The following is a 25,600-nucleotide window of genomic DNA, read 5'->3' on the forward strand; positions in this document are numbered from 1 at the left end:
AGTGCCTCAGTTTTATTGGCACTAATTATTATAAGGATTCTTGACGCCAGTGTTTTTGTAGGATTTGGGAAGCGGAGAAGTGTATAACGAAATGCATTTCGGTGAGCATTCCCCTAAAGATTAGGTTGAAATTGTAAATGGGTATTGATCCTTCTGAGCAGGGAGCAATGCTTGTTGTAACCCAGTTTTTATTTTACTTACCGTATTTTTCGGCCTATAAGATGTACTTTACCCCCCAAAAGTGAGGGAAAAGTGTCTGTGTGTCTTATAGTCTGAATGCTTATGACCGCTTCCATTATGGAAACAGTCATCGGCATGCGGGAAGCGGCTGTACTCACCTTCCCTGGTCTTCTTCCGGGCCCCTCTCTGAGCTGTGTCCTAAGGGCATACAGTGTCAGGACGTAGTGCACGTAGGTGCGCACTGTGACCTGACTGTTCAACGTCAGAATAAGACGAAGGAGCAGTGAGTGGCAGTGCCGTTGGGAGCAAGCGAGGTAACTTTGTTTTATTTTTTTAACATTTGATCTTAGGGCTGATGGAGGTTGGGGGGTTCTGATAGGCTGATGGAGGTTGGTTGTACTGATGAGGGTCTGATCTAAGTCTGATGGAGCTTGGGGGTCTGATGAAGGTTTGATTTTGGGGATTTGTTTTCTTATTTTCCTCCTCCAAATCCTAATAGTCTGGTGTGTGTTAAAATCTGAAAAATGTGGTATACAGCGCTGGCATATTCTGCAGAGCTTTACAGGCATTATCACTCTGTCCTTGGCCAAGCTCACAATCTAAGTTCCCTATCAGTATGTCTTTGGAGTGTGGGAGGAAACTCAAAAATGGGGAGAACGTACACACACTCCATGCAGATGATGTCCTTGAACCTAGGACGCCAGTGCTAACCAGTCAGCCACCGTGCTACTACATGAAGGGTACCCCCTCTAATGCCTCAGCATTCACCACCAAACATATCTTAGGGTAGGTTTACTCATTTGGTGAGATTTATTAAAATTCTGAGAAGTGTGAAACTCATTGCAATCAGTCAGGTGGTTTCTTAAATTTTCTTTCCTTTGAAGAAAAATGAGATCCGGGGACTGGTTTCTTGCGGTCATCATCAACAACAATGTTACATACGGATCTTGATATTATCTTCCTTCTGGTCCAGGTCTCCTCGCTGGTCTGAAGATGAGAAGATTTGTGCCAGGAATGTAAATAATGAAGTGCACTTCTTTGAAAACAACAATTTTGGTATGGTAACATTCATTGTATTACTTAGCTGGTGGCTGAAGGTTTGAGGTGTCTGACCTATAGAAAGAAGCCGCATCCTTTTCCAATAGCTTATTAGTATCTGAAACCTGCTTTATTTTAGCCTAGGTTTACTCTATCAAGATTTTATTTAAAGGTCAAAACCTATGAAATTCTAAAAATTTTCATTAGAATGTTCTGATACAGTCCTGATCAAAAGTTTAAGACCACTTGAAAAATGGCAAAAAATCATATTTTACATTGTTGGATCTTAACAAGGTTCCAAGTAGAGCTTCAATATGCAACAAGAAGAAATGAGAGTGAGACAAAACATTTTTTGAGCATTCAATTAATTGAAAATAACGAATAAACTGAAACAGGCTGTTTTTCAGCTGAAAAAGGCCAAATCTGTGCAAAGATGTGGATTCATTGTCTGTCAGGTAGTCGCACGTTGTGATGGCAAAGGCAAAAAACCTCCCTTTTTGAACGTGGTCGGGTTGTTGAACTGCATAAGCAGGGTCTCTCACAGCGCGCCATCGCTGCTGAGGTGGGACGCAGTAAGACAGTCATTTGGAATTTCTAAAATGATCCTGAGGGTTATGGAACAAAAAAGTCAAGTGGAAGACCCAAAAAAATGTCATCAGCACTGAGCCGGAGGATCCAATTGGCTGTCCGTCAAGACACTGGACGATCCTCGACCCAAATTAAGGCCCTTACTGGTGCTGACTGCAGCCCCATAACCATCAGACGGCATCTGAGACTGAAGGGCTTCAAAAACTAAAAACGTCCTCAAAGACCTCGTCTCCTTGAATGTCACAGAACTGCTCGTTTGGACTTTGCAAGAGAGCACCAAACATGGGACATTCAAAGGTAGAAGAAAATGTTATTCTCTGATGAGAATTTTTTTTACCTTGATGGTCCTGATGGTTTCCAACGTTACTGGCATGACAAGCAGATCCCACCGGAGATGTTTTCTACGTGCCACAGTGGAGGGGGCGCCATAATGGTGTGGGGTGCTTTTTTTTTTTTTTTTAAACTCGTTTTATTGAAAAAGAGTAACAAGGCATGATTGTGGTACAATCAGGTGGACATAAATCAAGAGTATGCAGTATACAATATCTTGTAATACAAAGGTATCATTTGTACTTAGGCAAGTTGATGTACAAAAGCAAATCAATGTTTCTTCACATATACAGCAAAAATACAATAAATTGAGCTAATACATTAATAACGTGTGAGGTTTGAGTGATATGACAAATTTAAGGACCAATGGAGATCGCAGATCCAGCAGAAGTGGTTAAAGATGAATCACACCAGAGACCCCATACTTTCTGGAGTTTGTCAGGGCATTTCCTGTTCCTAAATATTACATTTTCAAGAGGTTTTACTTGATTCACTAGTCTTTTCCAAGTCCCTAGTGTAGGTAGATCATCTGCCATCCATTTAAGAGCAATTACCTTACGGGCTAGAAACAGGGTTTCGCTCAGGAATATTTTATTGTAATGAGACCAACCATCATTGTCTAAAATACCCAGTAAACATACCTTAGGCCATAATGGTATTGGGCCTATACCCAGTGATGAAAGTACCCCAAGCACTTCCTACCAATATGATCTAATGTGTCTGCATTCCCACATCATGTGCCAAAAATCGGCACTATTATGAGAGCATCTTAGGCAACTGGGTTGGGACATTTTTCCCATCTTGTGCAGTCTAGTGGGAGTTAAGTAACAGCATAAATAACTGAATGAGTCTACTATTGACAGAGGGAGACACATTGGTGACCGCCTCCATCGCCTCTGCCCAATCCTCTGCAGAAAGATGGGGAATATTCCCTTTCCACCTGGCTTCGGCTAGTATGGGTTGTGATGACATATGGTTACCTAACGGGTAAGTATAGAGTGCAGATATTATACCTCTTGGTCCCTGTGATTTAATGACCCCAATTAAAGGATAAGAGGAAATGGCCCTGTTTCCATCCCTAAATTGTTCCTGGAGGGCATGTCTGATCTGTAAATATTTAAAAAACTGGGTGCGTACTATCCCATATTGCTCTTGAATTTGGGAAAAAGAGCGTAAAACTCCACCTTGATATAGATCTCGCAATGCAGTGATCCCAGATGATTCCCAAGTATGTGTCCCCTCTATACCTTGTAAGTAGGGGAACAATGGGTTATCCCACAAAGGTATGGTATCGGCCCAATCTTGATATTGTCGTAATTTGGCATCTCTCCACACCTGCTGCGCCAATCTGTGGATCTGCAACATTTGCCCCGATAGGGATCCGACATTTTCTAGCACTGGCCACAAATTGGGTCTGGGGTGCTTTTTCCTTCAGTGGAACAATGAAGCTTCAGGAAGTGCAGGGGCGTCAAACGGCCGCTGGCTATGTCCAGATGTTGCAGAGAGCATTCTTCGTGACTGAGGGCCCTCGTCTGTGTGGTAATGACTGGGTTTTTCAACAGGACAACGCTACAGTACACAATGCCCGCAGGACCAGGAGAATAACATCACTCTATTGGCCCATCCTGCGTTTTCCCCTGATCTAAATCCAATTGAGAACCTTTGGGCATGGATGGCAACGGAAGTTTACAAAAATGGACAACAGTTCCAGACAGTAGATGGCCTTCGTGCGGCCGTCTTCACCACTTGGAGAAATGTTCCCACTCACCTCATGGAAACGCTTGCATCAAGCATGCCGAAACAAATTTTTGAAGTGATCAACAATAACGGCGGAGCTACTCATTACTGAGTTCATGTTTGGAAGTTGGATTTCTGTTTTGGGGGTGTTTAGTTTTTTTTTTGGAGGTGTGGTCCTAAACTTTTGATCAGCTGAAAAACAGCCCGTTTCAGTTTAATCGTTATTCTCAATTAATTGAATGCTCAAAAAATGTTTTGTCTCACTCCCATTTCTTCTTGTTGCATGTTGAAGCTCTACTTGGAACCTTGTTAACCACCTCCGGACCGCCTAACGCAGGATCGCGTTCCGGAGGTGGCAACCCTGCGCAGAGTCACGCATATATGCGTCATCTCGCGATGGCCGAGATTTCCTGTGAACGCGCGCACACAGGCGCGCGCGCTCACAGGAACGGAAGGTAAGAGAGTTGATCTCCAGCCTGCCAGCGGCGATCGTTCGCTGGCAGGCTGGAGATGTGTTTTTTTTAACCCCTAACAGGTATATTAGACGCTGTTTTGATAACAGCGTCTAATATACCTGCTACCTGGTCCTCTGGTGGTCCCCTTTGTTTGGATCGACCACCAGAGGACACAGGTAGCTCAGTAAAGTAGCACCACTACACTACACTACACCCCCCCCCCCCCCGTCACTTATTAACCCCTTATTAGCCCCTGATCACCCCATATAGACTCCCTGATCACCCCCCTGTCATTGATTAGCCCCCTGTCATTGATCAACCCCCTGTAAAGCTCCATTCAGACGTCCGCATGATTTTTACGGATCCACTGATAGATGGATCGGATCCGCAAAACGCATCCGGACGTCTGAATGAAGCCTTACAGGGGCGTGATCAATGACTGTGGTGATCACCCCATATAGACTCCCTGATCACCCCCCTGTCATTGATTACCCCCCTGTCATTGATTACCCCCCTGTAAAGCTCCATTCAGATGTCCGCATGATTTTTACGGATGCACTGATAGATGGATCGGATCCGCAAAACGCATCCGGACGTCTGAATGAAGCCTTACAGGGGCATGATCAATGACTGTGGTGATCACCCCATATAGACTCCCTGATCACCCCCCTGTCATTGATTACCCCCCTGTAAAGCTCTATTCAGATGTCCGCATGATTTTTATGGATGCACTGATAGATGGATCCGATCCGCAAAACGCATCCGGACGTCTGAATGAAGCCTTACAGGGGCATGATCAATGACTGTGGTGATCACCCCATATAGACTCCCTGATCACCCCCCTGTAAAGCTCCATTCAGATGTCCGCATGATTTTTACGGATGCACTGATAGATGGATCCGATCCGCAAAACGCATCCGGACGTCTGAATGAAGCCTTACAGGGGCATGATCAATGACTGTGGTGATCACCCCCCTGTAAAGCTCCATTCAGATGTCCGCATGATTTTTACGGATGCACTGATAGATGGATCCGATCCGCAAAACGCATCCGGACGTCTGAATGAAGCCTTACAGGGGCATGATCAATGACTGTGGTGATCACCCCATATAGACTCCCTGATCACCCCCTGTAAAGCTCCATTCAGATGTCCGCATGATTTTTACGGATGCACTGATAGATGGATCCGATCCACAAAACGCATCCGGACGTCTGAATGAAGCCTTACAGGGGCATGATCAATGACTGTGGTTATCACCCCATATAGACTCCCTGATCACCCCCCCCTGTCATTGATCACCCCCCCCTGTCATTGATCACCCCCCCTGTCATTGATCACCCCCCCTGTCATTGATCACCCCCCCTGTCATTGATCACCCCCCCTGTCATTGATCACCCCCCCTGTCATTGATCACCACCCCTGTCATTGATCACCCCCCTGTCATTGATCACCCCCCTGTCAGGCTCCATTCAGACATTTTTTTGGCCCAAGTTAGCGGAATTTTTTTTCTTACAAAGTCTCATATTCCACTAACTTGTGTCAAAAAATAAAATCTCACATGAACTCACCATACCCCTCACGGAATCCAAATGCGTAAAATTTTTTAGACATTTATATTCCAGACTTCTTCTCACGCTTTAGGGCCCCTAGAATGCCAGGGCAGTATAAATACCCCACATGTGACCCCATTTCGGAAAGAAGACACCCCCAGGTATTCCGTGAGGGGCATATTGAGTCCATGAAAGATTGAAATTTTTGTCCCAAGTTAGCGGAACGGGAGACTTTGTGAGAAAAAAATTAAAAATATCAATTTCCGCTAACTTGTGCCAAAAAAAAAAAATTTCTATGAACTCGCCATGCCCCTCATTGAATACCTTGGGGTGTCTTATTTCCAAAATGGGGTCACATGTGGGGTATTTATACTGCCCTGGCATTCTAGGGGCCCCAAAGCGTGAGAAGAAGTCTGGTATCCAAATGTCTAAAAATGCCCTCCTAAAAGGAATTTGGGCACCTTTGCGCATCTAGGCTGCAAAAAAGTGTCACACATCTGGTATCGCCGTACTCAGGAGAAGTTGGGGAATGTGTTTTGGGGTGTCATTTTACATATACCCATGCTGGCTGAGAGAAATATCTTGGTCAAATGCCAACTTTGTATAAAAAAATGGGAAAAGTTGTCTTTTGCCAAGATATTTCTCTCACCCAGCAAGGGTATATGTAAAATGACACCCCAAAACACATTCCCCAACTTCTCCTGAATACGGCGATACCACATGTGTGACACTTTTTTGCAGCCTAGGTGGGCAAAGGGGCCCATATTCCAAAGAGCACCTTTAGGATTTCACAGGTCATTTACCTACTTACCACACATTAGGGCCCCTGGAAAATGCCAGGGCAGTATAACTACCCCACAAGTGACCCCATTTTGGAAAGAAGACACCCCAAGGTATTCCGTGAGGGGCATGGCGAGTTCCTAGAATTTTTCATTTTTTGTCACAAGTTAGTGGAAAATGATGATTTTTTTTTTTTTTTTTTTTTTTCATACAAAGTTGGCATTTGACCAAGATATTTATCTCACCCAGCATGGGTATATGTAAAATGACACCCCAAAACACATTCCCCACCTTCTCCTGAGTACGGCAATACCAGATGTGTGACACTTTTTTGCAGCCTAGGTGGGCAAAGGGGCCCATATTCCAAAGAGCACCTTTCGGATTTCACAGGTCATTTTTTACAGAATTTGATTTCAAACTCCTTACCACACATTTGGGCCCCTAGAATGCCAGGGCAGTATAACTACCCCACAAGTGACCCCATTTTGGAAAGAAGAGACCCCAAGGTATTCGCTGATGGGCATAGTGAGTTCATGGAAGTTTTTATTTTTTGTCACAAGTTAGTGGAATATGAGACTTTGTATGAAAAAAAAAATCAAAAAAAAAATCATCATTTTCCACTAACTTGTGACAAAAAATAAAAAATTCTAGGAACTTGCCATGCCCCTCACGGAATACCTTGGGGTGTCTTCTTTCCAAAATGGGGTCACCTGTGGGGTAGTTATACTGCCCTGGCATTCTAGGGGCCCAAATGTGTGGTAAGGAGTTTGAAATCAAATTCTGTAAAAAATGACCTGTGAAATCCGAAAGGTGCTCTTTGGAATATGGGCCTCTTTGCCCACCTAGGCTGCAAAAAAGTGTCACACATCTGGTATCTCCGTACTCAGGAGAAGGTGGGGAATGTGTTTTGGGGTGTCATTTTACATATACCCATGCTGGGTGAGAGAAATATCTTGGCAAAAGACAACTTTTCCCATTTTTTTATACAAAGTTGGCATTTGACCAAGATATTTATCTCACCCAGCATGGGTATATGTAAAAAGACACCCCAAAACACATTCCCCACCTTCTCCTGAGTACGGAGATACCAGATGTGTGACACTTTTTTGCAGCTTAGGTGGGCAAAGGGGCCCATATTCCAAAGAGCACCTTTCGGATTTCACAGGTCATTTTTTACAGAATTTGATTTCAAACTCCTTACCACACATTTGGGCCCCTAGAATGCCAGGGCAGTATAACTACCCCACAAGTGACCCCATTTTGGAAAGAAGAGACCCCAAGGTATTTCGTGATGGGCATAGTGAGTTCATAGAAGTTTTTATTTTTTGTCACAAGTTAGTGGAATATGAGACTTTGTAAGAAAAGAAAAAAATTTAAAAAAAATCATCATTTTCCGCTAACTTGTGACAAAAAATAAAAAGTTCTATGAACTCACTATGCCCATCAGCGAATACCTTAGGGTGTGTACTTTCCGAAATGGGGTCATTTGTGGGGTGTTTGTACTGTCTGGCCATTGTAGAACCTCAGGAAACATGACAGGCGCTCAGAAAGTCAGAGCTGCTTCAAAAAGCGGAAATTCACATTTTTGTACCATAGTTTGTAAACGCTATAACTTTTACCCAAACCATTTTTTTTTTACCCAAACATTTTTTTTTTATCAAAGACATGTAGAACTATAAATGTAGAGCAAAATTTCTATATGGATCTCGTTTTTTTTTGCAAAATTTTACAACTGAAAGTGAAAAATGTCATTTTTTTGCAAAAAAATCGTTAAATTTCGATTAATAACAAAAAAAGTAAAAATGTCAGCTGCAATGAAATACCACCAAATGAAAGCTCTATTAGTGAGAAGAAAAGGAGGTAAAATTCATTTGGGTGGTAAGTTGCATGACCGAGCAATAAACGGTGAAAGTAGTGTAGGTCAGAAGTGTAAAAAGTGGCCTGGTCTTTCAGGGTGTTTAAGCACTGGGGGCTGAAGTGGTTAAGATCCAGCCATCATAAATATGATTTTTGGCCATTTTTCAAGTGGTCTTAAACTTTTGATCAGGACTGTATTTGTGTAGTTGTATATTTAAAGGGCTTCTGTCACCCCATTAAACCGTTTTTTTTTTTCTTCTTTACTAATAATCCCTACACTGCGATCTCGGCATACATAAGCTAATTAATGATTTTCGTTCAGTAGAATTTGCTAAAAATCGATTTTTATAATATGTAAATTACCTTGCTACCAGCAAGTAGGGCGGCTACTTGCTGGTAGCAGCCGCATCCTCCGATCGTAATGACGCCCCCTCCGCTTGTTGATTGACAGGGCCAGGGAACGGAATCGTTCTCTGCTGGCCCTGCCTGTTTTCATTCAATATCTGGCGCCTGCGCCGCAGCCGTACCTATCTTCAATCTGCGCAGGCGCACTGAGAGGCGGCCGCTCGCTCCTCAATGCGCCGATGACGTCACATCTACACCTGGCGCAGGCGCATTGAGGAGCGAGCGGCCGAGTGAGTGGCCGCCTCTCAGTGCGCCTGCGCAGATTGAAGATAGGTACGGCCGCGGCGCAGGCGCCAGATATTGAATGAAAACGGGCAGGGCCAGCAGAGAACGATTCCGTTCCCTGGCCCTGTCAATCAACAAGCAGAGGGGGCGTCATTACCATCGGAGGATGCGGCTGCTACCAGCAAGTAGCCGCCCTACTTGCTGGTAGCAAGGTAATTTGCATATTTCAAAAATCGATTTTTAGCAAATTCTACTGAACAAAAATCATTAATTAGCTTATGTATGCTGAGATCGCAGTGTAGGGATTATTAGTAAAGGAAAAAAAAAAAAACGGTTTAATGGGGTGACAGAAGCCCTTTAAGATATGCAGTTACCAGTCATAAAAAACACTGATATGCCTTCAATAGCAGCTGTAAGTAAAAAAAAAAATAATTTGTCCAGCAGCTATCGCTCCCGACTCCCACAGCCATACTGAGTTGGCCAACAGCTATCTCTCCAGTCTCCCCCATACTCATACACACTCAGATTGGCAGAACATGTACGTGTTTTCAGTGGGGGAAGATGACACGGTTCTGCCAGACACCTCTGGAGGTGGCTTATCTCCTGGGAGAACAAAAGGATCAAGCAAAAATAATTAGTTCACACGATTCTTCTCTGCCCTGATATCTGTTTGGGAAGAGTCAGAAGCTCCCCGTAACACCTAATTGTCGTCAATACAATACAGTTGTCAACAATTCACCATGGTCTACGGGCCTTAAAGAGGTAGTCCAGTTTCAAAAGTTATCCCCTATCCACAGGTTAGGGGATAACTATTAGATCAGTGGAGGTCCTACCACTAGATCCCCCATGATCATAAGAACGGGGACCCGTACCCCTTGGAACCCCCCCAAAATGAATGGAGGGGCAGGTACCTTTAAGAACATTATTGGTTAACATGATGCCCATAGTAACCAATCACAATGCAGACTTTATTTCTCATAGTGCTGTTGAAAATGAAGGCTGTGCTGTGATTGGTTATTATGGACATCAAAGTCAGTATTAGGGTCCATTCACACGTCCGCAATTTCGTTCCGCATTTTGCGGAACGGAATTGCGGACCCATTCATTTCTATGGGGCAGCAAGACGTGCTGCCCGGATGCGGAATTGCGGAGCGCAATTCCGATCCCGAAAAATATAGAACATGTCCTATTCTTGTCCGCAATTGCGTACAAGAATAGGCATTTTCTATTCAGTGCTGGCGATGTGTGGTCCGCAAAATGCGGAACGCACATCGCCGATGTCCATGTTTTGCGGATCCACACACACGGACGTGTGAATGGACCCTTACTGTTCGTTTTCATAAAGCTTCCCCCTAATGTTTTAACTGTTACCCTTGTAGCAAAAACTAAAGATGTTGAATGAACATAACATTGTATTACTACAATGCATTTATTGTTTCTATATTTTGCTATTTTGCCAGATACCATTGCAAATAAATTGCACTTACAAAAAGTCAGTGATTTTGCACTGTCACCTGGAGAACATCCCTGCAAGGTATAATTATAATACTAATGTATACAAGAGTCCTAATGAGTTTCCTTTTCTCTCAGCAGACAAGAATTTGTGTTGTAAAAATTAAAAATAATTGTAAGATGAAAGACGCCCATTTATTCAGATATTTTTGGAAAGTACAATATATGCATGGGAGGGGGGGAGTTTATCGGCTGCTTTAGGGTGTTTTCAGGCCTAAAACATTGATGGTTTATCCTTAGGACGGGCCATCAATGTTTTATCGATCGCCTTTAGTATAGTGGTGGCTTAAGATCAAGATACTCTTCCAAGGCGCAGCCGGAATCTCTGTCACAAGAGGAGACGGCAGGCATCGGGGACGTAATAATCTGCTCTGGAGTCTCTGGTGCCATTGGGAAATACTATCCACTGAAAGGGACATCCACAAATGCCTGGACTCAGGAGAGGGCACACACTAAACGCTGCCAGTCACTGCTTCCAGGATCTGAGGGACAAGAAACTGCTGCTCAGTTACCTGCAGCCTATAGCGGCGGAGGAAACGCAATTGATGGCTGGCACTCTACTGAGTATAGTCTTCAGTGCTCAGTGATGGAGGTTTTCTCCAAAGTAATATTGTAGAGTAATTCACGGCACTCAAAATTTGATATGAATAAAGTAGATAATGTTATTTGAAATGCCACTAGTGATTATCAGTTACATAGGCCAACGTTTCGGTCCTCCCGGACCTTGTTCACAGCCTCCAAGCAGTCCTGACTAGAGAGAAGTGGCGTTCTCTCTAGTCAGGACTGCTTGGAGGCCGTGAACAAGGTCCGGGAGGACCGAAACGTTGGCCTATGTAACTGATAATCACTAGTGGCATTTCAAATAACATTATCTACTTTATTCATATCAAATTTTGAGTGCCGTGAATTACTCTACAATATAGCGGCGGAGGACACTGGGCCCTGCAGAGTGCCCTCAGTGGATAGTATTTCCCAATGGCACCAGAGACTCCAGAACAGATTATTACATCCCCGGTGCCTGCCGTCTCCTCTTGTGACAGTGATTCCGGCTGTGCCTTGGAAGAGTATCTGGATCTTAAGCCCCATTCCAGTTCTCTAAAACACATGTTACCCAACAATGATACAGAAGAAAGCAAGTTCGGCCAGACTCTGCTTCAGTTGCTGCCACCACAAGACTGTAATGAAAGGTTCTGTACTGCTCTGGGAGAGTTTGAAAGAAGGGAACTTCAGAAATTCAGTGCACATGAGAAACGGGGCCATTGTGCATGTCACTGCAGACACGTCTGATTTTTGTATGAGGTGTGGTGGCAAGATTCTGGTGGGTGACACCGCTGTGTGTACAGAAAGATTTGAAGATGAGAATCTTCGCTGGCATCTTAAATGTTTTGTTTGTTAAACTACGGTAATCGTCTGTAGCAGTACTCACTATCAAACTGGCAGGCCAGCAGCGTAACGTCACTCACTCCGTCGCGACGTTACGCTGCCGGCCTGCCTGCTAGTTTGATAGTGAGTACTGCTACAGACTATTACTGTAGTTTAACAAAGCAGAGCCAGTGGTTGAGGATTACATGACTAGACTTTACATATGAAGACTGTTGTGAGCGGGGCCCAGGGTAATGGGGGTCACTATTTACACAGGGATATATGTGTCATCCACAGTCCCCCCCCCCCCCCATAAGTATCATCCACAGATCCCCCCCCCAATAAGTGTCATCCACAGATCCCCCCCATAAGTGTCATCCAAAGATCCCCCCCCCATAAGTGTCATCCACAGATCCCCCCCCATAAGTGTCATCCACAGATCCCCCCCCATAAGTGTCATCCACAGATCCCCCCCCCCATAAGTGTCATCCACAGATCCCCCCCCCATAAGTGTCATCCACAGATCCCCCCCCCATAAGTGTCATCCACAGATCCCCCCCCCATAAGTGTCATCCACAGATCCCCCCCCCATAAGTGTCATCCACAGATCCCCCCCCCATAAGTGTCATCCACAGATCCCCCCCCCCATAAGTGTCATCCACAGATCCCCCCCCCATAAGTGTCATCCACAGATCCCCCCCCATAAGTGTCATCCACAGATCCCCCCCCCCATAAGTGTCATCCACAGATCCCCCCCATAAGTGTCATCCACAGATCCCCCCCATAAGTGTCATCCACAGATCCCCCCCATAAGTGTCATCCACAGATCCCCCCCATAAGTGTCATCCACAGATCCCCCCCCATAAGTGTCATCCACAGATCCCCCCCCCATAAGTGTCATCCACAGATCCCCCCCCATAAGTGTCATCCACAGATCCCCCCCCCCATAAGTGTCATCCACAGATCCCCCCCCATAAGTGTCATCCACAGATCCCCCCCCATAAGTGTCATCCACAGATCCCCCCCCCATAAGTGTCATCCACAGATCCCCCCCCCATAAGTGTCATCCACAGATCCCCCCCCCATAAGTGTCATCCACAGATCCCCCCCCCCCCATAAGTGTCATCCACAGATCCCCCCCCCATAAGTGTCATCCACAGATCCCCCCCCCCCATAAGTGTCATCCACAGATCCCCCCCCCCCATAAGTGTCATCCACAGATTCCCCCCCCCATAAGTGTCATCCACAGATTCCCCCCCCCCATAAGTGTCATCCACAGATCCCCCCCCCCATAAGTGTCATCCACAGATCCCCCCCCCATAAGTGTCATCCACAGATCCCCCCCCCATAAGTGTCATCCACAGATCCCCCCCCCCCCCATAAGTGTCATCCACAGATCCCCCCCCCCCCATAACAGTATCATCCACAGATCCCCCCCCCCCATAAGGCTCCATTCACACGTCCGTGGGGTGTTGCGGATCCGCAACACACCCGCCCTGCACCCCTATAGAAATGCCTATTCTTGTCCGCAGCTGCGGGCAAGAATACGACATGTTCTATCTCTTGCGGAGCTGCGGACCCGAAGATCGGGGCCGCGCTCCGCAAATGCGGATGCGGACAGCACACTGTGTGCTGTCCGCATTCATTCCGTCCACATAGAAAATGAATGGGTCCGCACCCGTTCCGCAAAATTGTGGAACGGATGCGGACCCATTTGCGGACGTGTGAATGGACCCTAAGTGTCATCCACAGATCCCCCCCACCCCCCCCTCTTATTGTCCTCCTCAAAAACCTAGTTGCGTCTTATCAGGTGCATCTTGTAAAGTGAAAAATACGGTAGGCCCAGATGCTCTTGAAATTGCCAGAGGACAGAGAAAAAAATGTTCAGATTTTTATTTTTTGTAAATTTCACTGCCCTTGAGATTGTGCTATTGGCTTACTGCTTAAAAGATTTTTTGATCTTTTATTTCAAAGTAATTAAAGTCATTTGCTCTCGATCAATTCACACAAAGCACTGTTTCTCTTTTCTAGGTAGCAGTATATGTTCCTGGCAGTAAAGGTGCCCCGTCCTTTGTGAGGTTGTACCAGTATCCTAATTTCAGTGGCCCTCATTCTGCTCTTGCTAATAAAAGTTTTTTCAAAGCTGATAGAGTGTCAATGCTGTGGAATTCAAAAGGTAATGATCAATACATTGTTGAAAGTCCTATTACTTATAGTGCTTTGATGATTGTCAGTATCTGGCATCACTGGTTTCAGTATTAGTGGTTGGACATGGAGTGTAGAGTATTGGTCAGGTACCGATAAATTGCAGTTTTCATTTGGTCCAACTTGTGGAGTCTTTGGAATGGAAATATTTATTTATGGGGTTTTCCATTCAATTTATTTGCTAGATATATAAATGTACCTTTTAAAAGGGATTGCTCAGCTTTTACTATATGATGGTCAGCGAAGTTCCGACACCTCACATGCCCTACTTATCAGGTGTAGCTTTGTCGCCGGAAGTCTTCACCAAAACTCCACAGCTTCGTCAACTGTGCAGTAGAAGTAGCACGTTACCACAGGGCTGGTCCCCCTTTAAGGGAGTCTGTCACCTACATAACCTATTTTAAATGGATTATATAGCTCTGTGGGAAGCAGATATATATAACACTGATGGTACCTGGCTTTTAATTTTTTAGAGTCTCCAAACTGCCAAAAACGAAGTTATAAAGATATGCAAATTACCTATTGCAAGTGCACAGGGGCGGAAAGTGTGCTGCAAGTGCCCAGTGCTCGCTGCCTTACTTGCTCCTGACTCCTCCCCTCTGTATTGTTCAGCCAGCCCTGTGTCCTTGCAGCGTCATTTTCGTCTTCATTCATAATCCAGCCCCTGTGCACTTCAGCGCCAGGGCAGAGGCATACTGATATGCAGTGCGCATGTGCCGGTTACTTAGGATAGGCCAACACTTAATAAAAGCTGGACAACCCCTTTAAGGTCTTTATTCCTAAGGGGTTCTTCTGTCCCAAAATTACTTTTTTTCTATCTGCTCGGAGGTATTCATGCTTGTGCTTTCCTTTCCCTGTTATTGGCATCACTGCATCCTGGCAGAATGTCTACGTGCAGAACTTCCTGTTTTCATCAACTTCCTCCTGGTTTGCTAACCAAGCTCAGCATGTATTGCTCTGTAACGTTGCTGATGGTTTGCTTTGCCTGCCACCCCTAACATCTTTCCTTATTAGTTCAGCAGAGCAAGCCAGAACAATGCATGTTGGGTTTAATTGGCAAACCCTGCAGGAAACTGATGAAAATAGGAAGTTCTGCATGTAGACATCCTGCCAGGGTGCATGCAGTTGTACCAAGAACAGGGGAAGGAAAGTGCTAGGGCAAAACATGCACTCTTCGGGGTACTCTGGGCACATAAAAAAAAATGTCACTATGGACCGGAGAGTCCCTTTAAAGGGCACCTGTCATCAACTTTATGCTGACCGTACTGAGGGCAGTATAAAGTAGTGACAGAAATGCTGATTTCAGCGGTGTGTCACTCATGAGCTAAAAGTAAGTGGTTGCTGAGAACCAGCATCATAATCATTACAGCCCAGGCCTTGAAAAGAGTCACATCTACCTGAGAAGAGTCCTGGTTATCCCTCATCTCCTGCTGATGTCTAAAAGGCTTCTACCGAGTTTTCTCCCTTTCTCTCTAGGAGAGAACTGCCAATCATCAGCAGATGGACGGGGAGAGCAGGAGAATAGGAATAACCAGGACTCTTCTCAGGTAGATGTGACTCTTTTCAAGGCCTGGGCTGCAATGATTATGATGCTGGTTCTCGACAACCACTTACTTTTAGCTCATGAGTGACACACCGCTGACATCAGCATTCCTGTCACTACTTTTATACTGCCCTCAGTACGGTCAGCATAAAGTTGCTGACAGGTTCCCTTTAAGTTGTCATATTTTAGTAGGTGCATAAACCTCATTTGTGAAGCCAGTGGTTGAATAAACTTGTTATGATCATACATTTCAGAATTATTTTTTTTTACATGTTTTCATTTTATTTAGGAACATCATAATCTATCATTTGGCTTCCTTGACACCCACAATGTTTTAGGCTTTTTCAAACTCCATGATTTTGAGCATTTATCATGGCATTTGTAATGGTGTTTTCTATCTTATAACATGTAAAATATGTTGTTTTTTTGTTTTTTTTTTCATCTGTTTTTTTCCCCAAGATGTATAGAGAATGTTATGGAGAAAAACCACCATGCCGAAAGCATGCTGTGTTAGGTACTGGGCAGAACTCCGCCTTCATTTTGGCTTTATAATAGCCTAATTTCTTTTAATTACATAATCAGGCTGCAAATCTGTTTGTCTGCCCCATCCCAAAATGTTGATCTGCTTCCATTATCGTAGCTGATGGTCATGTTCAAGAAACCAGCCTCAAGCGACATGTGCAGATTCCATTATCAAGATATATTAGAGAAATTTGGATTTATGTAGTTTGGAAAAGGGAACCTTATAAGTGATTTATTGTTGTTGTATCCTTTTAGTAAATTCATGATGGAGATCTATGGAGGCTTCCAATCCAGTATTGCTATGGTTAGAGGAAGGCATAGACCGTGTTCTCTCAGTTTTATCAGCAGCAGCGGGATTTTTTCATTGTAAGAGCAGTAGGAATAGAACTCTTTAGGCCTCATGCACACGACCGTATTTTCTTTCTGTGCCCGTTCCATTTTTTTTTGAGCACCGTATGCAGAACCATTCATTTCAATAGGTCCGCCAAAAGAACTTAAAGGGAATCTGTCACATCACCTGGTTTGACCATATTAAGCTCTCACCATGGCCATGTTTAATAAAATACCTTATCTCCTGCAGTGGTTTTCTTTCTTATATTCATTTTGCTAAAAATGCTTTCATTTTGCTAAAAAAATGCTTTCATTTTGCAAAAAAAAAAAATCTTTGTGTTATGCTGTTATTCTATATGAAGAAACTAGTATACAAGGAAAATACTGTAAAAAGTAAGTAGGTGTTGCTGTGGATCGGCTTCTTACATTTCTGCTGATGTATTGACATGCGGTATGTTTCAGATTAGACATAGACAGTAAAAGGAAACTGCGCTTCTTTTCTGCCAGGTAATTTCAGCCTCCAATGCTTTCACACGTCCTCTTCTTAAAACATGTCGTTATTTCCTGTTATAAAACAGCCACTGCGGTACTAGTGACTGCCAGCACTGACGTGGACAAAACAGGAGCCTCGTACTATGGGGAGCAGACGCTGCATTACATTGCAGTGAATGGAGAAAGTGCTGTTGTACAGCTGCGTAAGTATAAAACATCACATGCTGCACCTGGCTATATGCTGCCAAGAGGCAAATATTGCGACAAGTTTAAAGACACTGTAGTTCCTTTCCTTTTCATATCCCTATCCTCTAAAGCAGTGTTTCCCAACCAGTGTGCCTCCAGCTGTTGCAAAACTACAATTCCCAGCATGCATGCTGGGAGTTGTAGTTTTGCAACAGCTGGAGGCACACTGGTTGGGAAACACTGCTCTAAAGACGAAAGCTAATAGCAGTACTCCCATTTCTTACCTCAGTATGTCAACACTGCTGTAATGTTAGGAGACGTCACAATGTAAGAGTGACCTCACAAGAAGGGGACATAAGACCCCTGTTATCACTGAGTACAGATGAGGTAATACCAGAGGATTGTGAACTTTTATCTACGTATGGTCAGAAGGACCTCTTCTACAGATGTTAGCAAATTTATGCTTTAGATTAGGTGGGTTGTCCACGTGTACAAACATTTCAGTAGTGCCATACATTAGTGGGCAAAGCATAAGAGCCTGGTAAGTCATTTCCATACCCTCAGCCCGCATGCAGGTCACCCCCCCCAACCCAGTTCAGCACCACCATCCAAAGCCTTTCCAATATGGCTCTTCTCCTCATCTGCTGAAAGCTTTCAGAGATACATGGCACTCAGGGAAACGATGGATGTCCTGCACCTGCACTGAATGCTTTCATCACATGTACAGTAGAAGACAGAAGCTCCATCTTGGAAAGGCTGTGGATGCCAATACTTATTTACATCGCTACCCAGAGGCACCAGGGAAGTGGGTTTGGCGACTCCGTGCGGGGTAAGCCCAGAGGAGATTTAGTAGGTTCTTGAAATGTATATACGTAGCAGACAACCACTTCAAGTGGATAGCTATTGGTTAAAAACTGGAATAGAGCAGTGTGACCTAATTTAGCTGACAGATCGTTAGAATTACAGTAGTTTGCAGATGGGTCATTCATTAATAAATTGGTTAACTAGGTACTGACATTGTATGAACCCTAAGGGCTGTTGCACACTCCGTGTGTGAGTGTGATCCTCCGTTCTGGACTTGCAGGAGCGCACGGCATTATCTTGATTTATAATGCTATGTGTCTCTGCATGACCTTACTTGTACAAAATCATACTGACAGCTTTATGTCACTGTGATTCTGTAGAAGTAAGGTCATGTAGAGGCACACAGCTTTAGAAATCAGTATATTACTATGTGCTCCTGCAAGTCCATAACAGAGGATCACGCTCACACACTGAGCTTGATTCCCACAATCGACTCGCTCGTGTGCAACAGCCATAAAGTGTAAGGTCATCTGGATACAGGACATGATTTCTGCTCTATGGTAAAAAAAAAACTTACTGAGCCCTTGCAAATATTGCAGCAGTCCACTGGTTTAATATCTATTGATTGGATTGGTAATACAGTGTTTCCAGTTCTGTTTTCATAACAGAAATAAAAAGAAGATAAAATGATAAAAGTGTAAATAAAATTGCTATGTGGAGGCACCATTTCTGTTTGTGTAAAGCTGGAGTCACACACGCAGGTTTTTGAGCCAACGCCAGAAGTGGTTCCAGCAAGAAGGATAAATCCTTCCTTTATAGTTTCCACTCCTTCTTGATGCACTCCTGAATTTGGCTTAAAGGGGTTTTCTCATCTCAGACAATGGGGGAATATCGCTAGAATACCACTGGGACCCGCACCTATATCGAGAACGGAGCCACGAAATTGAAGGAGAGCGCATGCGCAGCCTGCCCTCTATTCATTTCTCATGCTATTGCCGTCTGCCCCAAAGAAATGAATGGGAGCATGGGCCACGCGTGCGCGGCACGCTCGCATTTACTTCTATGGGAGAGGGGGGATTAGCGCTTGGTGGTGGACGGACCCCGGGAAATCTGGGGTCCTCCAGCCACAGCGCTCCCTGCTCCGTTCTCGATATATAGCGGGACCCGCACCTGTCAGACAATGGGGCATATCCTAGCGATATGCCCCCATTGTCTAAGATGGGAATATGCCTTTAAAGGGGTACTCCGGGAACTAAGAAAATGAAAATACTTAAATATTACTTTATTATAAATATATTCCCAAATACCTTTCTTTAGTTATAATGGCTAGTATTGTCTAGGGAGCAATTATCAGGGGAAATAAAATGGCCGCCGTCCTATTAGTACACACAAAACCTGTCCTAATCACACAGCAGAACAGGTTACTTCAAGACATTATGCTAAAGAGCTGCGTCATCCTCCGCTCTGCTTCTATTGTCAGGGATTATGATCCTGAATACAGTTTAATATGATCTTTAGCTGAATCTCTGTAGGAATGGAGTTCAAGAGTACAGAGAGGAGGTGGGGATGTGGATAATGAGCAGCAGCACTTGTATGCAGTCTACATTACCATAGCCCCACATTACCACTGTCTGTCCTGTCCATCCTCTCTGTACGTCACGTCTCCTCATGAACTCCCTTCCTACAGAGATTCAGCTAAAGATCTTATCTGTATTCAGGATCATAATCCCTGACAAATGGAGCAGAGAGGAGGATGTGTGATAAGGACAGGTTTTGTGTGCAGTAATAGGACAGTGGCCATTTTGTTTCTCCTAATGATTGCACCCTAGACAAAACGAGCCATTATAACTAATGAAAGGTATTTGAGAATATATTTATTATAAAGTAATATTTAAGTATTTTCATTTTCTAAATTCCCGGAGAATCCTTTTAAAGAAATTGCACCAAATACTGCACGTGTGATTCCAAAATGTTTCGGAAAGATGCTTTAGTTGCTTTGTCACTGGTTGAGGGAGGGGTAGCATGCTTCAGGGGATGCCTTTCATAGACACTGGAAAGCAGAAAGCTGCGACCTGAATGTCATGAGCCTAGATTATGGTGGAGTCTGGGCCTTATCCATGTTGCAGCACTCGTCAAGATGTTATACTTCTGCCTCAGTGGTAATGAGAGGTTTCTGCACATATGGTACCTGACACTGACTACCCATGGGCCTTGGAACAGTTCTCCTTCCTGCTGTATACACACTGTGAAATGACTGCACGGACCTTTTATTACCTTTCATGTTTTGGTATGAGATCTTGCAGAATTATCAAGTATTATACTTTTTTTGCTATCTCCCTGTTTTCCAGCAAAGAAGGGTCCAATCTATGATGTGGTATGGAACAAAAATGCAACAGAGTTCTGTGCTGTCTATGGCTTCATGCCTGCCAAGGCCACCATTTTTAACCTCAAATGTGATCCCATATTTGATTTTGGCACTGGCCCTCGGAATGCTGCTTTCTACAGCCCACAAGGACATATATTGGTTCTGGCTGGTTTTGGAAACTTGAGGGGACAAATGGAAGTGTGGGATGTGAAAAATTACAAACTTATTTCAAAGCCAACAGCAACCGATGCCACGTTTTTCTCCTGGTGCCCTAATGGGGAGCACATACTTACGGCTACTTGTTCCCCAAGATTACGAGTTGGGAATGGATATAAGATTTGGCACTATACCGGCACTATATTGCATAAATATGATGTGCCAGACAACACTGAACTGTGGCAGGTGTCCTGGCAACCATTTGTAGATGGAGTCTTTCCAGCAAAACCCATTGTTTTCCAGCCTGTGCCAGGCGAAGTCCCAGCTGAGGAGAGCAAACCAGCCCAAGCATACAGGCCACCTGCCTTGAGGAATAAGCCTGTGACTAGTTATAAACTGGTAAGTGAGCCTTGTCCAGAGCAGAATGTATTTCTGATCTTAGAACACATCCAGTCGGGTACAGTGGGCACAATCAGCTGGTTTACTGTACTACTGGAAAACTGGTGTAAAATGTGAAGCCAGGAAAGAATAGTTTTACCAGAATATGATGCTCATTTAGGTTTGTATGCACTAATATAAGAGCGGTGAAAGGAAATTCAGTGGTGTATTAAATATGGGGATCTGCTGTTGATGCGCTGAAGCTATTTCAGACCAGCAGAGATTCTGGTATTAACCTCCAATACACTGGATTGCAGGTATGCTGGCAATAACCCCTCCTAAACACTAGTTAGTGCTGGTTATACTAGACCACCATGCGTGATGACATTAACATCACTGTATTACCATTTACTCTACAACCTGTATAGACCACCCTGTCCAGTCATACTCTCCCACCCAATTTGACATCAGATGTGGATAGATGAAGTTGCACACTTGGTGGTCGGGCAGCTATTTAATGCCCAGTGAGTATCGAACATGCATGCTCTTTTAATTAATGGCACCTGTGCAGAGTTCTGACGGGTCGTGGGACAGTGCCTTGCAGTAGAACTGGCCAGCTTGCACTTTTGTCTGTCCACACCCGATGACGCCTTGGGCAGGGGAGTGTGCTTGAACCAACCAGCAATATTCAGTATTAAAGGGTTTGTCTGACCCCAAAACCAATATTAGGCCTGGAAAGTGTTTCACATAAAAGAAAAAGACACTCGCCTATTCAACGCCGATCTAAGAACATGAAAAAATATCTAAGATAATGTGGGGAAGCCTGTGCCACCTAGGACAAGTCCATTTTAATGCTATGGTTTGTAATGTATTTACACCCTAGTTAAAGGAGCTTCCCATTGTAGATTTCAAGGAAAATCCACAGGATATGCCATTAATGTCTGATAGATGTGGACCCCCAAGTGCCAGGAGAATCAGGGGCCCATACTCGCTAAGCTGTTTTAATGACTGCCATAGACTTTAATGATGATAGCACACATGTCAGTCTGTTCCTGGATGTGACAGCTATTTGCCACTTTCACTGTCGGGGAACCCCTGTTCTTCTTGTAGGTGGAGGTCCTAGAGGAGAGACCCCCCACTTACCAGACACCAATACATGCAATCAGCAGCACATCCAGCTGCCTATATAATGGCAAAGCAGATCAGTATCCAGCAGAATAAATGTCCTGGTTCTGTGGACAGCAGAATGGTACATTTTTTTTCGTGACTGGCCAACCATCTAATGTGCATGGGGCTCTAACCTGATGGCAGATGTTGGGGGGACAGCAGGCTCCGGCATGCCGGATTTTTGCGGGTAGTAAGCCACTGCCAGTCTAGCGCGGTTATTTCACTTTACTCACTAAAAACAAATTCACTGTTGCTTCTTTCACACTCATCATTATAGCTTGTCCATTGAGTATGCAGGTTCTGCTGATCCTTGACCTCTAAATCATCCTTTTTAAATTGTAGCATATATAAACCTGGAATATAAGGAAGGACAAGATATCTATGCAATTGATAAGTCTAGAAATGTATACAGTATATTTGTGTTCATGGATTTGATGTTCACTTCAGCACGAAGAGGAGCCTCCACAGAGCACAAAGCCTCAGTCCACTGACAAGCCTCTGTCCAAAGCCGCTTTAAAGAACCAAAAGAAGAGGGAGGCAAAGAAAGCTGCTAAGCAGGTACTGCAGGGCTTGTGTATATACTGAGGGACAGACCAATAGAAATGAGACTAGTCGCACAAAGAAGAGACAGACGCTGCAGTCTTTATGACGTCCTAGTTTGTGTTGATCAGATGCCTCGTAGAGTCACTTGTTTTCTCATTCACAATGTAAAAAATATAAAAAGATTACGTAGAAAAAAGGATACAGCCAAAGAGAGATGTAACTGTATATTCTTTTTTTTTTTTTTTATAAATCCGTCAAAAAACATAGTTTTGGATCCAGTTGAGATACCCTCCCTTTTATTTATTTTTTCCAGGGGTTACCGAAGATTCTCCCATTTTGTCTCCATTCATTTTGAGTATAGCTGTCAGTAACTTTTATTATAAAAAAATATATAAAAATTTAAAAACTAAAACAGCCTTAAAGGGGTTGTCCAGCCTAACTAAAAAAATATGTGTGTGTGTTCATAAACTATTTGGACGTGCCATTCTTGCACAGTGGGTGGCTGATCTGGTCTCGTAATCTAGAACAGACACTGTCACTTCTGGACCACCGGGTGCAGCAGCACTATAACAGAGAGTGCTTTTTCTTTAACACTCTGCCTGCCATTAGTTTAATTTTTTTAATTAGGCCAGAGAACCCCTTTAACGTGCACTTTTTTTGTGGTACATCATCTCCTGTTTTTCAATAGAGTAAAAAAAAAACTATCCAGATCATTATGCATATTGTATAGTATACTGTACGTTAGGTTACTTTTTTTTTCCCTACTGTGTACTACCAATTGTATGGTAAAAACCTGATGTGAACTGAACCTGAGAAAGGTTGTCTTTGTTTTTCTAGGAGGCAAAAGCAGATGAACCATCTGAACCAGTCTTGGAGGTCAGCCTGAACGCTGCCCCAACCGGTGAAACAACTGGAGACCCTGAGACTGATAAAAAGATTAAGAACGTGAAAAAGGTGGGTATATAACGGCAATAATTCAAAGGCGAGGTTTTTTTGGAAGTGCAAGTCTGATATCTGCTGTACCGTTTCCCATGAATGGCTCAGTGGTTAGCCCTGGTGCCTTGCAGTTCTGGAGTACTGGTTTCAGTCTGCCCAAGGGCAACATCTGCATGGAGCTCATATGTTCTCCCTGTGTTTGTCTGGGTTTCTGCACGGAACTCATAAAATGTAGGTTAATTGAGGTAGATTGAATTCCAATTAAATTAACCCTAGGGGGATGTTGGGAATCAGTGCCTTCATGGCAGCCACTAACTCCCCTGCTCCACAACTATCCCTGCACTTTCAGTACCTTGTTTGAGAAAAGCACATTGCAAATGGTTGTTGTTGCCGCTACTCATCGTGTGTTCAAGAAAAATATGACGTGGTGAATACACATGGTTCATGGTAGCAGAATTCAATATGACCTGCTGCAGTGTATTTCGGTACATATAAATGATACACTGGATATTTTATACAGATGTGTCGCAGTAACAGGCAAGTTATAGTACTGTAATGAAAACCTATCTACATTTTAGTACTGACTTAAAGGGGTTGGTTATTTTAGTTGTACTGCATACCAATGAATGTTAATGATGACTGTAAGCCACTTACTAATATACCTATACTTGTTTCACTTTCTGCGCTATATTCCTTATTACTGAAGCCCCTTATGTGGCCTGCCTCCTGTCTTACCCTCCAGGAAGCATGTTGGTCACATGCCCCTCCATCTACGGCCACCATATGGACAGGAGCACAGGAAGCTGCAGAGCTAGGGGCTGGCTTAACCACCTAACTGTTTTGCCTGAGTCCAGCTCGGCAGTGTGAAATGTACTTAAAGGGGTTCTCCGGGAATTAAGAAAATGAAAATACTTAAATATTACTTTAAAGGGTTTCTGTCACCCCATTAAACCGTTTTTTTTTTTTTTCTTTACTAATAATCCCTACACTGCGATCTCCTCATACATAATCTAATTAATGATTTTGGTTCAGTAGAATTTCTTAAAAATCGATTTTTATAATATGTAAATTACCTTGCTACCAGCAAGTAGGGCGGCTACTTGCTGGTAGCAGCCGCATCCTCCGATGGTAATGACGCCCCCTCTGCTTGTTGATTGACAGGGCCAGCGGACGGGATCTTTCTCCGCTGGCCCTGCCTGTTTTGATTCAATATCTGGCGCCTGCGCCGCGGCCGTACTTATATTCAATCTGCGCAGGCGCACTGAGAGGCGGCCACTCACTCGGCCGCTCCATCCTCAATGCGCCTGCGCCGATGACGTCACATCTACACCCGGCGCAGGCGCATTGAGGAGCGAGCGGCCGAGTGAGTGGCCGCCTCTCAGTGCGCCTGCGCAGATTGAATATAAGTACGGCCGCGGCGCAGGCGCAAGATATTGAATCAAAACAGCCAGGGCCAGCGGAGAAAGATCCCGTCCGCTGGCCCTGTCAATCAACAAGCAGAGGGGGCGTCATTACCATCGGAGGATGCGGCTGCTACCAGCAAGTAGCCGCCCTACTTGCTGGTAGCAAGGTAATTTACATATTATAAAAATCGATTTTTAAGAAATTCTACTGAACCAAAATCATTAATTAGATTATGTATGAGGAGATCGCAGTGTAGGGATTATTAGTAAAGAAAAAAAAAAAAAACGGTTTAATGGGGTGACAGAAACCCTTTAATACCTTTCATTATTTATAATGGCTCATTTTGGCTGGGGAGCAATCATCAGGGGAAACAAAATGGCCGCTGTCCAATTAGTTCACACAAAACCTATCCTGATCACACATGAGGACAAGTTACTTTACAACACTGAGGTAAAGAGCTGCCTCATCCTCCTCCTCTCTACTTGCCTGGGATTTTGATCCTGAATACAGATGATAGGAACTTTAGCTGAATCTCTCTGGAATTTAGTT

At 44.1% G+C, this 25,600-nt stretch overlaps 1 protein-coding gene across 1 annotated transcript in view; it reads left to right on the forward strand.

Moving 5' to 3' along the window:
* The window catches only part of EIF2A (eukaryotic translation initiation factor 2A), a 72,041-nt gene that overhangs the window by 41,116 nt on the left and 5,325 nt on the right, over nucleotides 1-25,600 (forward strand). The window contains exons 6-12 of the mRNA XM_040428085.1: nucleotides 1,154-1,236; nucleotides 10,607-10,680; nucleotides 14,052-14,196; nucleotides 17,199-17,315; nucleotides 20,451-21,022; nucleotides 22,616-22,726; nucleotides 23,549-23,665. Of these exons, the coding sequence (XP_040284019.1) occupies nucleotides 1,154-1,236; nucleotides 10,607-10,680; nucleotides 14,052-14,196; nucleotides 17,199-17,315; nucleotides 20,451-21,022; nucleotides 22,616-22,726; nucleotides 23,549-23,665 (1,219 nt within the window). The remainder of the gene's footprint in view (nucleotides 1-1,153; nucleotides 1,237-10,606; nucleotides 10,681-14,051; nucleotides 14,197-17,198; nucleotides 17,316-20,450; nucleotides 21,023-22,615; nucleotides 22,727-23,548; nucleotides 23,666-25,600) is intronic.

Source organism: Bufo bufo, chromosome 4 (assembly GCF_905171765.1).
Source record: "Bufo bufo chromosome 4, aBufBuf1.1, whole genome shotgun sequence".
Lineage (NCBI taxonomy): Eukaryota > Metazoa > Chordata > Amphibia > Anura > Bufonidae > Bufo > Bufo bufo.